At 41.8% G+C, this 13,013-nt stretch overlaps 1 protein-coding gene across 1 annotated transcript in view; it reads left to right on the plus strand.

The window, feature by feature from the left end:
* TG (thyroglobulin) overlaps positions 1-13,013 on the plus strand; it is a gene marked incomplete at its 3' end in the record, with an annotated part of 60,696 nt that overhangs the window by 13,329 nt on the left and 34,354 nt on the right. The window contains exons 9-16 of the mRNA XM_010185816.1: positions 1,190-2,254; positions 3,459-4,046; positions 5,169-5,411; positions 5,769-5,906; positions 6,416-6,493; positions 6,950-7,062; positions 7,753-7,864; positions 9,030-9,230. Coding sequence (XP_010184118.1) covers positions 1,190-2,254; positions 3,459-4,046; positions 5,169-5,411; positions 5,769-5,906; positions 6,416-6,493; positions 6,950-7,062; positions 7,753-7,864; positions 9,030-9,230 — 2,538 coding nt within the window. The remainder of the gene's footprint in view (positions 1-1,189; positions 2,255-3,458; positions 4,047-5,168; positions 5,412-5,768; positions 5,907-6,415; positions 6,494-6,949; positions 7,063-7,752; positions 7,865-9,029; positions 9,231-13,013) is intronic.

Below are 13,013 nucleotides of genomic sequence, written 5' to 3' on the forward strand. Positions count from 1 at the left end.
TGCTGAAGCAGACTATAGCTGGTTATTCACCATCCTGTGCCCTACAGCAGCAGCAGTGGTGCTTAGGAGAAAGCATGAGAAACATGGGAACTGCATGCAGCTCCTTATATCCTCCCAGGTTAGAGTGGCCCCAGACTGGAGGCTGAACCCAGAGGCCTCAAAATATTTTTGCATCCCTTCTGTGTAATTTTGCTACTTTTGCATCCCTTCTCTGTAATTCTGCTGCTTTTCAAGGAAAGGTAACCATGTGGTACATGATTCAAGCTTCCGTGTGTGTTCCAGAGATCCAGGCAGTGCCACAACCATGCTATCTGTTTGGGTTTTGATGTTTTTATATCTACTACGTCTTTCCTTTTTTGATGTCTTTTGAGCCTTAAGCTGGCATTTTCAGAGATCCTTCTTCAGGGATGTGTTGCATCCTAACTTGGAGGCATTGCTGTCTGTGTATGAAAGTACAGGTGGGGCTGGATGCAGACACATCTGTGATATAGCTTGGCCCAGGATGTGGGTGGCCAAAGCCACTGTTGATACTCTCAATACCCTGATATTTGACCATTTTTGTTGAAATTTTGTATTTATTTAATTCAGACCTTGTTTGTGAATGCCACCTGGTCTTTAGCACTCCATTACTGCTAATTTTAACAATTTGTTTTCAAACCTCTTGTAATGAATGCTTCACCATGAAAGTGAAGATCTAGGTAGGAAGCCTCCATGAATTCCTAATTAGTGGGCATTGGTTCAAGTAACTTTCTGTTTTTCTGCAGTCTATTTGTCTGTCTTAGGTTCACATACTGCGCCTGGATCATCAGAGGCTTTCATTAGAAACAGGCATCCTACCAGAGAGTTACCTTGTTTGGAAAAGACTTTATTCAATTTTTTAGCCATAGGAACAGGAATGAGGTTTTACATTTGGAAGCAATAGAATCAGAAAACACTTCAGAGCAAACAACTCAGATGTGGTGAAGGAAGGTTTCCTTTCACTTTCTGTATTGACTGGAGAATTTTATTTATAGACCATATTCATCAGAAGTTCAGATTTCCTTCTCAATATGTGTGATGCGTAGTTGAGGTACTAGAGACAGGTTAAACTACACTTTTATGTGGTTTCTGCCCAGACTTCTCAAAAGATAGCCACAGAGTTACAGGTTTTGGAGCTTCTAAAATTTGCCTTTTTAAAATCTTTGTCTAGGTGAAGAACAAGAGTGCATCTCCGAGAGACGACGGGCCTTGTCGAGGATCTTTTATGGCCCTGCTGGGTACTTCAGTCAGTCCAATTTGTTTTCCACGCCAGATGTGCAATCAGAGAAAACAGCTGGCTTCTCAAGACCCTGCCCTCCCTCCTTCAAGGAGATGTTTCTGGACTCCGGATTGTCGTCCCCAGTTGCACAAAGCCCATATGCCAGCCAGATTCCCAGGCTGGAAACCACCCTTAGTGAAGTCATAACGGGGATGTTCCCGTCAAGGGAACTGGCTCAAGTGGCACTGCAATTTACTGCCAATCCAAAGCGTTTCCAAGAAAACCTCTTTGGAGGAAGGTTCTTGAAGAATTTGATCCAGTTTAACTTCACAGGGGCACTGGGCACTAGTGGGAAATACAGCATTGGCCAGTTTTTCCCACAGGAGGATGTGGCAGAGAGAGGTAACGGCCAAAGCCTTCTGGAATCAGCTGAGGCATTTTCTTTAGAGGTATCAAAGGGGAGTTCTGTTTTAAGTAAACCTCTTGTAAGCAGCTTTGGTCATACAGTAACTCTACAGGACAATCAGAACATGATTAAATTCCTCTCTTCTGTCCTGGAACTACCAGAGTTCTTTACTTTTCTTCAACAAGTGATTTCTGTCCCCAAAAGTGTTGCTGAAGATTTAGGTGAAGTGGTGAAGCTAGCACTGGGATCCAAAGACTGTAGTGAGGAGCCAAAGGACCTGTTTGTTCCAACATGCACCAAGGAGGGGAGGTATGAGGAAGTTCAGTGCTATGCGGGAGAGTGCTGGTGTTTGGACACTTCAGGTAAGCAAGTTCCAGGCTCAAGAGTTCAAGGCAAACGTCCAAGGTGTCCCACTGAATGCGAGAAGCAAAGGAGAAACCTGCAAAATGTGAAAAAAAGCCTCCCTGCAGGATCAGATCTTTTTATTCCCTCTTGTACCAAGGATGGAGACTTTCTGCCGCTCCAGTGTTATGGGACGAATTGCTTCTGTGTTGATTTGAATGGCAGGACTATTCCAGGAATAAAGGGAAATCCTGGAAAGCCATTGCAGTGTAAGTCTTGGGGACTGGGAATCCAAAGATGCTTCATTATTGTATTGGAATTTAACAATTCTTTCTTTACGCTTTAAACCATGAACCTTCTTTAGTCTTTTAGCTCAAGAATATATCCTCAACTTGGTAGGATGTCACAGGAGTCCTAACATAGGAGAGTGATTAAAAGGCTGACAGGTTTCTCGTAAAGGTTGTGCAGTCAGGCCACAAAAGTGAGTCTCAAATGACTTGTCAGACATCAATTTGACATTGCAACTTGGTTATAGACTATTTTATAGCCTCTTTTGCCCTTCTAGTAATGTAATACAAAGGAGGAAGGAAGTGCATAGTCTAGGGGTATTTGTCTTTCAAGTTTCTGTGAACTGAAAGTGGCACATCAATAGGGAGAGCATACCAAGAGAAGAGCCTACTCATTTTGGAAGGAGTAGCAGAGTACCCAGCAGATGATAGTGGTACATGGTGAAGGAGCTCCTTTGACTAGCAGTTTGCAGAAGTATTGTGATGATCTGAATTGCTATGGGATTTATATCTAGCACCTGATCTGTAGTGTCATCAAAAGCTAACAGGTTCATAATTCTCTGGTGCTCAAAAGGAGATGAGCTCCTATGTTTGTAGAGTTGCTTGGTGGCAAAATCAATTTTGGCTCTGGAGATGGCAGAGAAGGCTTCCAAAACAAACTCCCTCCAGCGTTTTGAAAGATAGTATTTTTATATCCAGCTGCAATATTTAGTAGAGAATAAGAAAAGAGGACAACAGAATCTGAAAATTCTGGTTAGGTCCAAAGGGAAATAAAATCAGCATTATCCTGCTATTCAGATGGTGGCTTTTGCAGAGATTGGCTCAGTAAGAATTAGCTGCCAGATTATCAAGTGTATCTGGAAATACCTAGTTGGTCTGAACAGATTCAGGAAGGCATTTAGCACCTATCCTCACCAGTAAGAACTACATGCATCTAATGTGCTCAGATGTTTGTTAAAAATCATAGCTAAGTTCATCTTTCAGTGCTCACATGCCTTTAGAAATCTTACCTTGGTCCAGCGTAGGAGCTCAAGAGCATTTGACCTCTTAATAACAGGCCAGAAATGATGATGTTGGTGCTGGGATAAGTGACCAAGTTTTAGTAATGGTGTTTATAATGGTAGGGGGTATTGTGTATCTTCAGTGCATCCATAAGACGTGCTCTGCATGTTTTTCTTTTCCCCAGGCCCAAGTGCTTGCCAAGTTACAGCTGGTCAGGAGTTTCTGAAGGCTGTGAAGCTCCTGCTGTCAGACCCCAGTGCTCTATCTCAGCTCTCCAGCATCCACCTCCCGCAGTGTGATGCTGAGGGGGCCTGGAGGCGGGTGCAGTGCAGTGGCCCTCCGGAGCCAGCCTTTGAGTGGTACGAAAGGTGGATTGCGGAGAACAATGACGGCAAACCTCTGCCCATTGCTGATCTATTGAACATCATAACTGGATATAAAGAGGCATCTTCCAAAGGCTTTTCAGCTTTCATTAAAGCTTTGTATGAGGCCGGGCACCAGAATGTCTTCCCAGCATTCACCACATATTCCTCCTTCACTGATCTCCCACCTGAGGTGCTGGAAGGAAACGTGACCTATGGATCTGAGAACATTTTGCTGGATCCATATACATTCTGGCAGCTTCTGGGTGAGCAGTTGGCCTATTACCCAGGACCGTACACTGGTTTCAGCGCTCCATTAAGCCACTTTGAGCTTCGTGATTGTTGGTGTGTGGATAGCAAAGGAAAAGAGCTGCAAGGAACAAAGGCAGAAGTGAACCAGGTCCCGGCATGTAAGTAACACATAAGCTGCAGTGTTTCTGGTCTTTGCTTTTACACCACAAGAGGAAAATCCTTTCAGGTGCTGAGAGGTAAGAGACAATGACTCGGTGAAAAGATCATCGATACTAGTATTGTCACTGGCCACCAGAGGTGGGTTGTCTCATTTGTGGTAAATAAGTGGTATCTCAGCATTGGGAATAAGGAGGACTAAAGTTCCATAGCAAGTTTGTGTAAATTTTATAATTTGGAATCGGACATGTGATGCTTTTGCAAAAGATACTTAGCCAGAAGACAAAAGACACTTTGAAGTTAGAAACAGTGTATGAAGAATTGTATGGAAAATTCACAATTACACTGTGATGTAACAGATTTTCAAGAATGCCTTAAAATGAGCCGATATGAAATTTCTTTACTGTTTCTTATGCAGTCAAGAGTAACAAGTATCCCCTAGAAATCACTAGGAGAAGTGTGGGGCCAGCACTGAAGTTTAGTAAGCCCTCTGGCTAGACATCTCCACCAAAGCTGTTGGGCCCTCTTTGGGGTTACTTCAGCAGATGACTCACATTATAAATGTAGTCACTAAAACCATTCTCATGACATAGTAATTCTCCAGCTGGGAGGAAGAAACTGGACAATGAGTGGCAAGCTTCTGAATGGGCAAGGACTGCTGGAGATGCCAGTCCTGTGGCCTAATGGGGAACAAGGAGGAAGAAGCAGATTAGCAAAGAGTTTAGTGGAAAAGCTTTCACTGCACTGATGCAGTGTGTTGAACTGACCTTTTGTTTCCTTTCTCACTCTCTTTTCTTATTATTCACTTTTTATGGCAGTGGCTGAGGGGTACTTCTGTAGAGACATTAACTCCATTTGTAACCAATGAGAAGGAGGTAACTTAAAATCATCAGGCCTTTGGCCCAAGACTTGGAGAATGTTTGGGTGATCCCTGGTACTCTTGGACTCTTGTGGTTTTATAGCTAAGTTTTGACAAGTCACTTTTCCTTGCTTCATTGCACAATTGAAAACCAAGCAAATGCAGGAGGAAATAGAAGATGCTAATTAAAAGACCAGCTAGTTTTCACATGTGAATCTTTGTTGGATTTAGATGAAAGGCATTAAAATACCCTGTGGTTTTACAGGTCCTGGTATATGTGAAGGTGTTAAGCAAGAAGCCATGACATTTATGGAGGAGGCAGAGCAGCTCATCCTAGCATCAAATAGTTCCCACTTCCCTTTTGGAGAAAGTTTCTTGATGGCAAGGGGGATACAGCTCACAGACACTGATCTCCTACGTTCTGCTCAGCCCTACGAGTCGAAGGTGGTGGTCTCTGAAAAGCTGTTATCAGGCAGTGACTATGCTCTCCAGCTGGCTGCATGGTCAGGTAGGTGAAAGAGAGATGAGAGCTAAATTAAATGGATTAATGCCCAGGAACTGTGCAAGAGTATTCTATGTCAGATTCAACTTTGCTGAAAAAGAGGTGCAACTCAGCAAGTATTGTTAATCAGTGTAATTTACCTGCCAACCCAAGAGCTGGTTTTGGTTGTCTTGTGAGATGCGGTCTATGTGTGAGACCATGCATGTATAAGATCTGAACACCTACTGGCCTTCATGTACTTGCAGCATTTGTTAATTTGCCCTCTGAAGTGCAGAGAACAATGAGGTGTTCACAAACATGTGCATTTAAAATATATCTTATTAGGTTGGCCACTAATATATTTCTTTTACTTATCTTTTATAGTCTTGCATTTCTACTGGCAGAGTCACTTTACTTCAAAACGTTCTGCTGGGGAAGCAACACAGCTGGGATTTCTCCCTTACATCCCACAGTGTGATGGCCTGGGAAACTGGGAGCCAACTCAGTGCTATGAGAGCACAGGTGAGCAATTGCTAGCAAGATACTGAGGGCTGTCTGAACAGACTAAAAGTAAGCAGATTTAGGAGGTGAAGTGGTCTACAAGATGGGTGGAAAACTGACTGGGGCGAGGGGCTCAAGTGACAGCTCAAAACTCAGTTGATGTTCGGTTGCTTGCTGCTAGTGGTGTTCCTTGGGGGTCAGTTCAGGGGTTGGTATTGCTCCTTCATTAATGATCAGGACAGTGAGATGGAGTGCACTCTCAGGAAGTTTGTGGATGATACCAAGTTGCTAGGAGTAGGTGTTATGCTGCAGAATAGGACTTCAATGGTAGAGTCTCACCAAAGCTGCTACATTTCCATTCCCACCACTGCTGTCAGACATGGTCTAATGCCTGGAGAGCAGATTTAACTGTGACTTAGATTTGCTGACCACTTTCTGTAGTGCTACTAAGGATGGAAATCTTCCCTGTATGCAACAAAACATCCTGCAATATAACATGTAAAATAAAGCTGCTTTTCTTCCCTGGCCAGGTCATTGCTGGTGTGTGGATGAGAGAGGACGTTATGTCATGGATTCCTTGGTCTCACGCTCAGCAGAACTTCCCAAATGTCAGTCAGTTTTTCTTCTGAAATATTTGGCTTTACCTGTTCTTACAAATTTTAATATTTATTGAAAATTCTAGTATGATTTATATGAACCAAGGCTTGTTTCTAACAATTGCAAGAAAAGAAAAAAGAATTTTCTGCTTGTTTTTCTAATTAATTTAATTTCACTATGTGTGATTTTGGCCTGCATGATTTGAGAATGAACCCTCTGTTGTTGGTGGCCCTGCTTGAGCACAGGGGTTTTACCAGATATCCAAACAGATGTCTCCAGAAGTCCCTTCCAACCTCAACTACCCTGTGATTCTGTGGTTATCAAATGCCAATCAGGAATTTCCTGCCCGAGGCTGTAGCAGAGCCTGCTGGAGATGTGCAAAGGAGCTGGGGATGTACCCCTTTCTCTAGCTTAGATTTGAGAACTTGATTTTACTTTAATACACGTGTGTGTTTTTCCATTTGCAGGCCAGACATCATGTCAGCGATCTCGAACCAATGCCTTAATTTCCAGCTGGAGACAGAGTGGTTCAAAGCTGGATGCCTCTACAGCTGATCTGTTCGTCCCCTACTGCCTTGAGGTGATTTAACATGACCAAGGGAGGAAGAAACAAAACCTCCCTGGTGTTTCTTACACCAAAGTCCTGCACAATTTCAGTCTGTGCTCCTTAAAACATCCCTTGTTCATTCATATTAACCTGAAAGAAAAGGGTAAGACAAAACAAACAGTGGATGTTGCCCTGTATGAGGCAGAATATAAATAATTTTGAGATGAAGACAAGGAATAGGAAGCTCTGTCCCTGCCTATGCTACCCTCCTACAGGGTGGCCTCCTTTTGCAGGGCTGTGCTTAAAAGGTGCAACTTAACTGCCTGACATTTGGAGGCCTCTTTCTTCCTGAGCTGTGGGAGAATGTCAGGACGAGGGGAAGTTGGATGCAGGTATCCCAAAATAGGGTCTGTGATGCTCTTGAAACATGGCAGTGAGCAGGATAGAGCCCTGAGATGGGCAGGGAGCAGATATTTCAAACCAAGATTATAGCAGAACTTCATCTCAATGGGCTTTCAGTCTGTGTACCGATTCTCTCAGGGCCTGATCCATGTATTAAATTAGGTAGACTGCATTTTGGTGGTTCAGGTTTCTTTTTCTCATGTTGTATTAATGAACAAATAAAATCTAATCAAATACTTTAACCAACATTTGGGATATGGATTATGTATGTCTGTATTAATACACATTGCACTGCAATGACATGTAATTTATTGTTCATAGACAGGAGAATACGCCGTGCTGCAGAGATCCGATGCAGATACTTGGTGTGTAAATCCTGTGTCAGGAGAAGTGCTCCAGCGTGGCAGCAAAGATTCGGATGGCAATCCCCAGTGTGAGTAAAGCTTTGCCCACAGCCTGTGGTACCAGTGACAATGTCTCATGCTTTGTGGCTTTTATACTTTCCTTTTCAGAACCATGCCTGTGAAAACATGGGGGGCTTACAGTTTAATTCCTGACTGGTGTCATACATACAAGCACATCATCTCTGAAAGGATATCAGAAAATAGTTATCTTTTACTTTCATAAAACCAGGAATAAACCGATCTGAAATAGACTAATTATCAGGCTTCTATTCAGTTTTACCTTACATTGATGACCACGACAGAAAATTCTTTGGGCTCATGGATGAGTTTTCTAACCCAGCGAATTCTGACCTGTGGGAACTGGGCCATGTGCATCCAGTGAGTCCATTTTACATGATCCACAACCATTCCAGGGAGTGCAATTAGATCTATAATACCTTTATATTGTCTTCACATAAAGACAGAAATGTTGGTGTCTCTTAAGAGATGGCAGGTCCAGAAAGTTGAAGACTATTTATAAGAATTGGGATGCCCTTTTGGAGCCTGTGCCCTGGCTCTGCTCTTTTGAGCCATACAAGCAGCCCAAGAGCCTGCACGTCTGCTGTGCTGCTTTCTTCAGTTTTTCAGCCAGTGATTTTCTGCTTGCTATGTCCCATAGGAAATTTGGGACAATAGTCTGCTGGCTTCAGGCAAACCTTCTCCCAGAACTTCTGTAATTTGGTAGATAATTGCTCAGGAGAGGATAGTGAGTTAGATAGTGCTTTCATCTGACTCAGCAAGACTGCTTTCTTTTTCTTATATATGGAAAAAATTCTTACTAAGAAAATTAATTTGTTGTGTTTTTTTTTTTAATTTAAATTTAAAATATCAACATCTAATACACTATCAAATCTATGGCAAAAAATATGTAAATGCAAAATAAATACCACTCTTCTTTCAACTATTGTATTGATGCAAACCCGTATAACTTGCATTTTAATCTTTAGAAAAAATGTGGAAGTAAATTTTTCATTTCTATAATGATTCAAATTATGGATGGTTTCATGATCACTTCTCTTTCTTTCTTCTAATAAAACAATCTGAAAGCACTGCTGTTAAAGTCTTTAGGACAATTCTGTACATAAATATAGGTCACTTCTGCAAAGCATTAGTTTGTTGTCTTCCGTATCTTGCAATGAATTTCTCTCTTTAAAGGTCCTAGTTTCTGTAATATGCTGAAGTCTAAGACTGATTTACGAGAAGCTGGCAAAGGCTACATCCCACAGTGTGAAGGGAACAACGGGACTTTCTCACCCGTGCAGTGCAGCCAGGACCAGGACAGCTGCTGGTGTGTGTTTGACAGTGGAGAAGAGGCACCAGGGACACGAGTACGCGGAGGAAGACCTGCGTGTGCACGTAAGTTCCTGCCCAAGGTGTATTGCTTCTGAGCAAGTCCTGGTCTGGAACTTGACTCAGGTCCTAACTTTTTCTGGTATTTGGTTGTATTTAAGCTTCTTTGTTCAGACCTTTATAAGACTTTTGTTCAAGCAGTATGCTTATTTTTGTGTTATAACAGATTTCAGACACCTACCTGGGCATGGTGTCCAGTTTTCTTCAAGTGCTTTGTCAGGGAGAAAGGAGAATGGAATAGATCTTTGACTTTTCCTTATTCATAGAATTGGTTAAATCAAACCAGTTGAGCTATTAAACTTCACTGAAAAGTCAATCTGAACAGCTTGCTGCAAACTTGAACCTGTTCCAGTCTGAGCTGGCTCTGGCATTAAAAGTCATTCAACTGACTAAAATAAAATTTGAAAAATGTATGCTTCTGCCATTCCTACTCTTGGCTTGTGACCAGAGTTGTGAAAAGGATGTGCCAAAACACTACCTTTTCACAGAGTATTTCCTGCATGACCAGAGCTGCAAAGCACTGGAATTCACTCATGGTTTCCAGTGAGATGTCCAAATGGGAGACATTTCGATAAATTTAATTTGCAATGGTCTTTATACATCTCCCAGTCACTGAAGTGAAGCAAAACAAACTAAACTTTCTACAAGGCTATGCTCCAACATGTAATGATTAGTGGAAACTAGAGATGTAAAAAGAAAGCCTTCAACCAGTGCCTGCAGGACCCTACTGTTTCCATAGTTCTTTCGTTTTTTTTAAATGAGAGGTGTTGGTAGATCTAGCAAAACAAGACCACATGATAACAAATTGCTTCAGTTTCCTTTTCTGACCCTGCTAGATGAAGAGCAACACATGCTCACCAACCAAATACCTGATTGTGTCCGCCCAACTGGCTGTAAGGCGTTGTAATCAATGAGAGAGCTCCTCAGCCAACTTGGAAACCGGCACCACCATCATTTTCTTTGAACTCTCTTGTACCTGTAGAGAGCTATGCGGATGGGATTTTATGAGAAGCCTCAAGGAGACCCCAGGATTGTATCTGCCCCATGCGGTGTGGTGGTGTGTGAAGATACCCAACTTAGGTCTGAAGAGTTGAGCTCCAGAGCTAGGCTGGTGTAGGCGTGTGAGTGTAGCAGTCCAGTCCAGCTTCCTAGCCCTTCAGAGGACCAGAGCTGACCAGTCTTACCAGTACAGTGCTGCTGCCATCCTGCTTTCAGGTTTGGGGCTTATATCTCTGTGGCATATGGGGCTCTGTGATATTTATTTTGTTTGGACCAGCTGGAGGAACTTAACACAACACCAGGCACTTGGCAGTACGGATTGACTTTCCGATGGGCTCTGAAGGGAGTGTTTCAAGCAGGCCAGAGAAAAGCCGGAACTAGTTGTAAATGTTAAGTCCTTGATATCTCCTTATCTCCATAAAAACTAATTTTCTAGATATCCTCATAAATTCCAAGGGATTTTTATGGAATATGTTCTAAGGAGGATGCAAGTGTACCCTGAGATATGCCTCTAAGATGATTTTACATTTTGCGTGCACTTCTGATGTTTCTTGGGCTCCTGTAATGCTGTACTTTTCCTAGAGGAAATAGTGACTGAATGATTAATGACCTTTCTTTTTTGAAAGGCTGAGCTGAGAGAGAGAACTGCGTTGAAAATATAGTGGAAACCTGGCTTTACTGAAGCTATTTGTTATTTTCTGCATAGGAATATCGTTGAAATAATCTTTAATGATTTTCCTGGATTTTGAAATAGCAATGGAACTTTTTCATACTAAACAACTTAGTTATTGTGTAAGAGTAAAGCAAAAGTTATTTTTCCCCTCAGTCCATCCAGCCTTATATCTCTAGTCCTGGGCACTACTAATTATTCATGAAAAAGGTAAGGGAGTACTATCTCTCTATCTTCCAAGATCCAAGATCTTGTCTATCAGCAAAAAAAGCTATTGTGGTGGGAAAATATGATAAACTTCTCCTCCAACATCAGAACAGACAGCTGTAAACAGCAAGTAATAACTTCACAGTGCCCAGTGCATGCAATAAGGTTTTCATTAGCTTAATCATTTCCATCAGAGGTAGAATCCAACTTTTTCTAGTTGACATGCACCAAAGAGATGATGCCAAGTATCCTAGCATTCCTCACGTGTATGTCCCATCCTTATGCCCACTTTCCATGCCTCTGAGTGGAGACAGAGGGGATAAAGCCTTCCAGAGAAGGTCCTAGAAACAGTAATTTCCTTATGGAAATCTTTAGAAACGCCTATGAAAAATGAATATTCAGCTGCATTCTGATTCACTCCTACGGGAGTGATAAATTGGGGCAGAAATAGAAGAATGATAAAATGGGACAGACTTAATAACGATAGTATATGAGATAACATCTGTAGAGGGATAGATGAGCAAATTACTGATTGCGAACTGAAACCTGTGAGCTGTGCCAGGAAGCCATCCATCCCTCATGTTTTAGGGGCTGGTTATTTCTCTGGTTCACACAGCAACCCTCACTGGAACAGATGGTAAAAAATGGTAGCAGCATACGGTTGAGACTGGATTTGACTTGCTGGATATTGAAATGTGTTAGAGCAATAAAGAGACCACAGACTGATTTTTGTGTACTTCATATTAAGAAATATTAATACAATTTACACGTAGGGACGGATGTAGTTTACATGGGTCAGGATAAGTATTATGCTGTCTTTTACAGTGACAACTTTTGGTCCTCAAATATCAGAAATTTATTAAAAGCATGGATGCCAGGTTTCCAACTTTACTGAAAAAGAGTCTAGAAACAGAGTCAATGAGTGAAAAGGAGGAATGTAGTGGCCCCGTTAACAGTTATTGCAGAAAAGATGCTATAAAGGAGACCTGGGGGAAAAAATGCATCTGGCAATTCAGAAAGACAGATACAAAAGCTTCTATTTTGACATTGTAATGTTCAGGGTTGGAAAACAAATACATACTGTGCATGCTGGATCTCACATTCATCCTGCAATGTTTTAGGCTTTAACTGAAACAGCCGCTAAGCTAAGGAGTTAATCTCCATATCTCCATCAGAAGGGCAGAGAAAGGCTGCTCAGTCCTGAGCTATCAGCAGTGTTTGCCTTCCTCCTGGGCAGACAGGGACTGGTCTGAGCATTGTTATTTGGAAAAGTATCTGTACGTACACCAAACAAGTGAACTGCATGAAATGAGAACCGCTTTTTCTTTATATTTATTTCTAAGTGAGGAAGTTGTTTTTTTATTTCCTATGTTTTGTACCTCTAGAACTTAGAAATGTTTTATTATTTCTAAATATATTCAGTAATTAGGTTGGGATTTGGCTAATATTGAGTGAAGCAGTTTGTTTGTGCTGATAAGTACAGATTAATTATCATTGTTGTTAGCTTGCTATAATGGTCTGTTACAGTGGGCTAGCAGGGTTGACATGGGTGTATTGATGTGCACTGATAGAATGAGATTTGTGCTCTAACTCCAAAGCCATATACTTTAGTTGAGGACCTGCGGGGTCACCAGTAGCATCCTGCTGCTGTTGAAGATACCATAGTCATGAGCTCCTGATCTTAAAGTTTTCAAAGTTCACTCTAAAAGGAATTGAGATTTTATTTTCTTTAGCTCTGCCACTGTCTATCTTTTGTAAGGGCTTGTTCTGCTGATGGTTAGAAACCTTCTTCTCATTTCCTGCTTAAATTTATTCAGGACTGTTTTAAACTTATCTGCTCTTAGAAGCCATACACGTATGTTTCTGGACCCAATACATTACCCATCAGAGTCAATATGTGTCTTTTCATCAGC

The sequence above is a fragment of the Mesitornis unicolor genome, unplaced genomic scaffold, assembly GCF_000695765.1.
Source record: "Mesitornis unicolor isolate BGI_N332 unplaced genomic scaffold, ASM69576v1 scaffold4486, whole genome shotgun sequence".
Taxonomy (NCBI): domain Eukaryota; kingdom Metazoa; phylum Chordata; class Aves; order Mesitornithiformes; family Mesitornithidae; genus Mesitornis; species Mesitornis unicolor.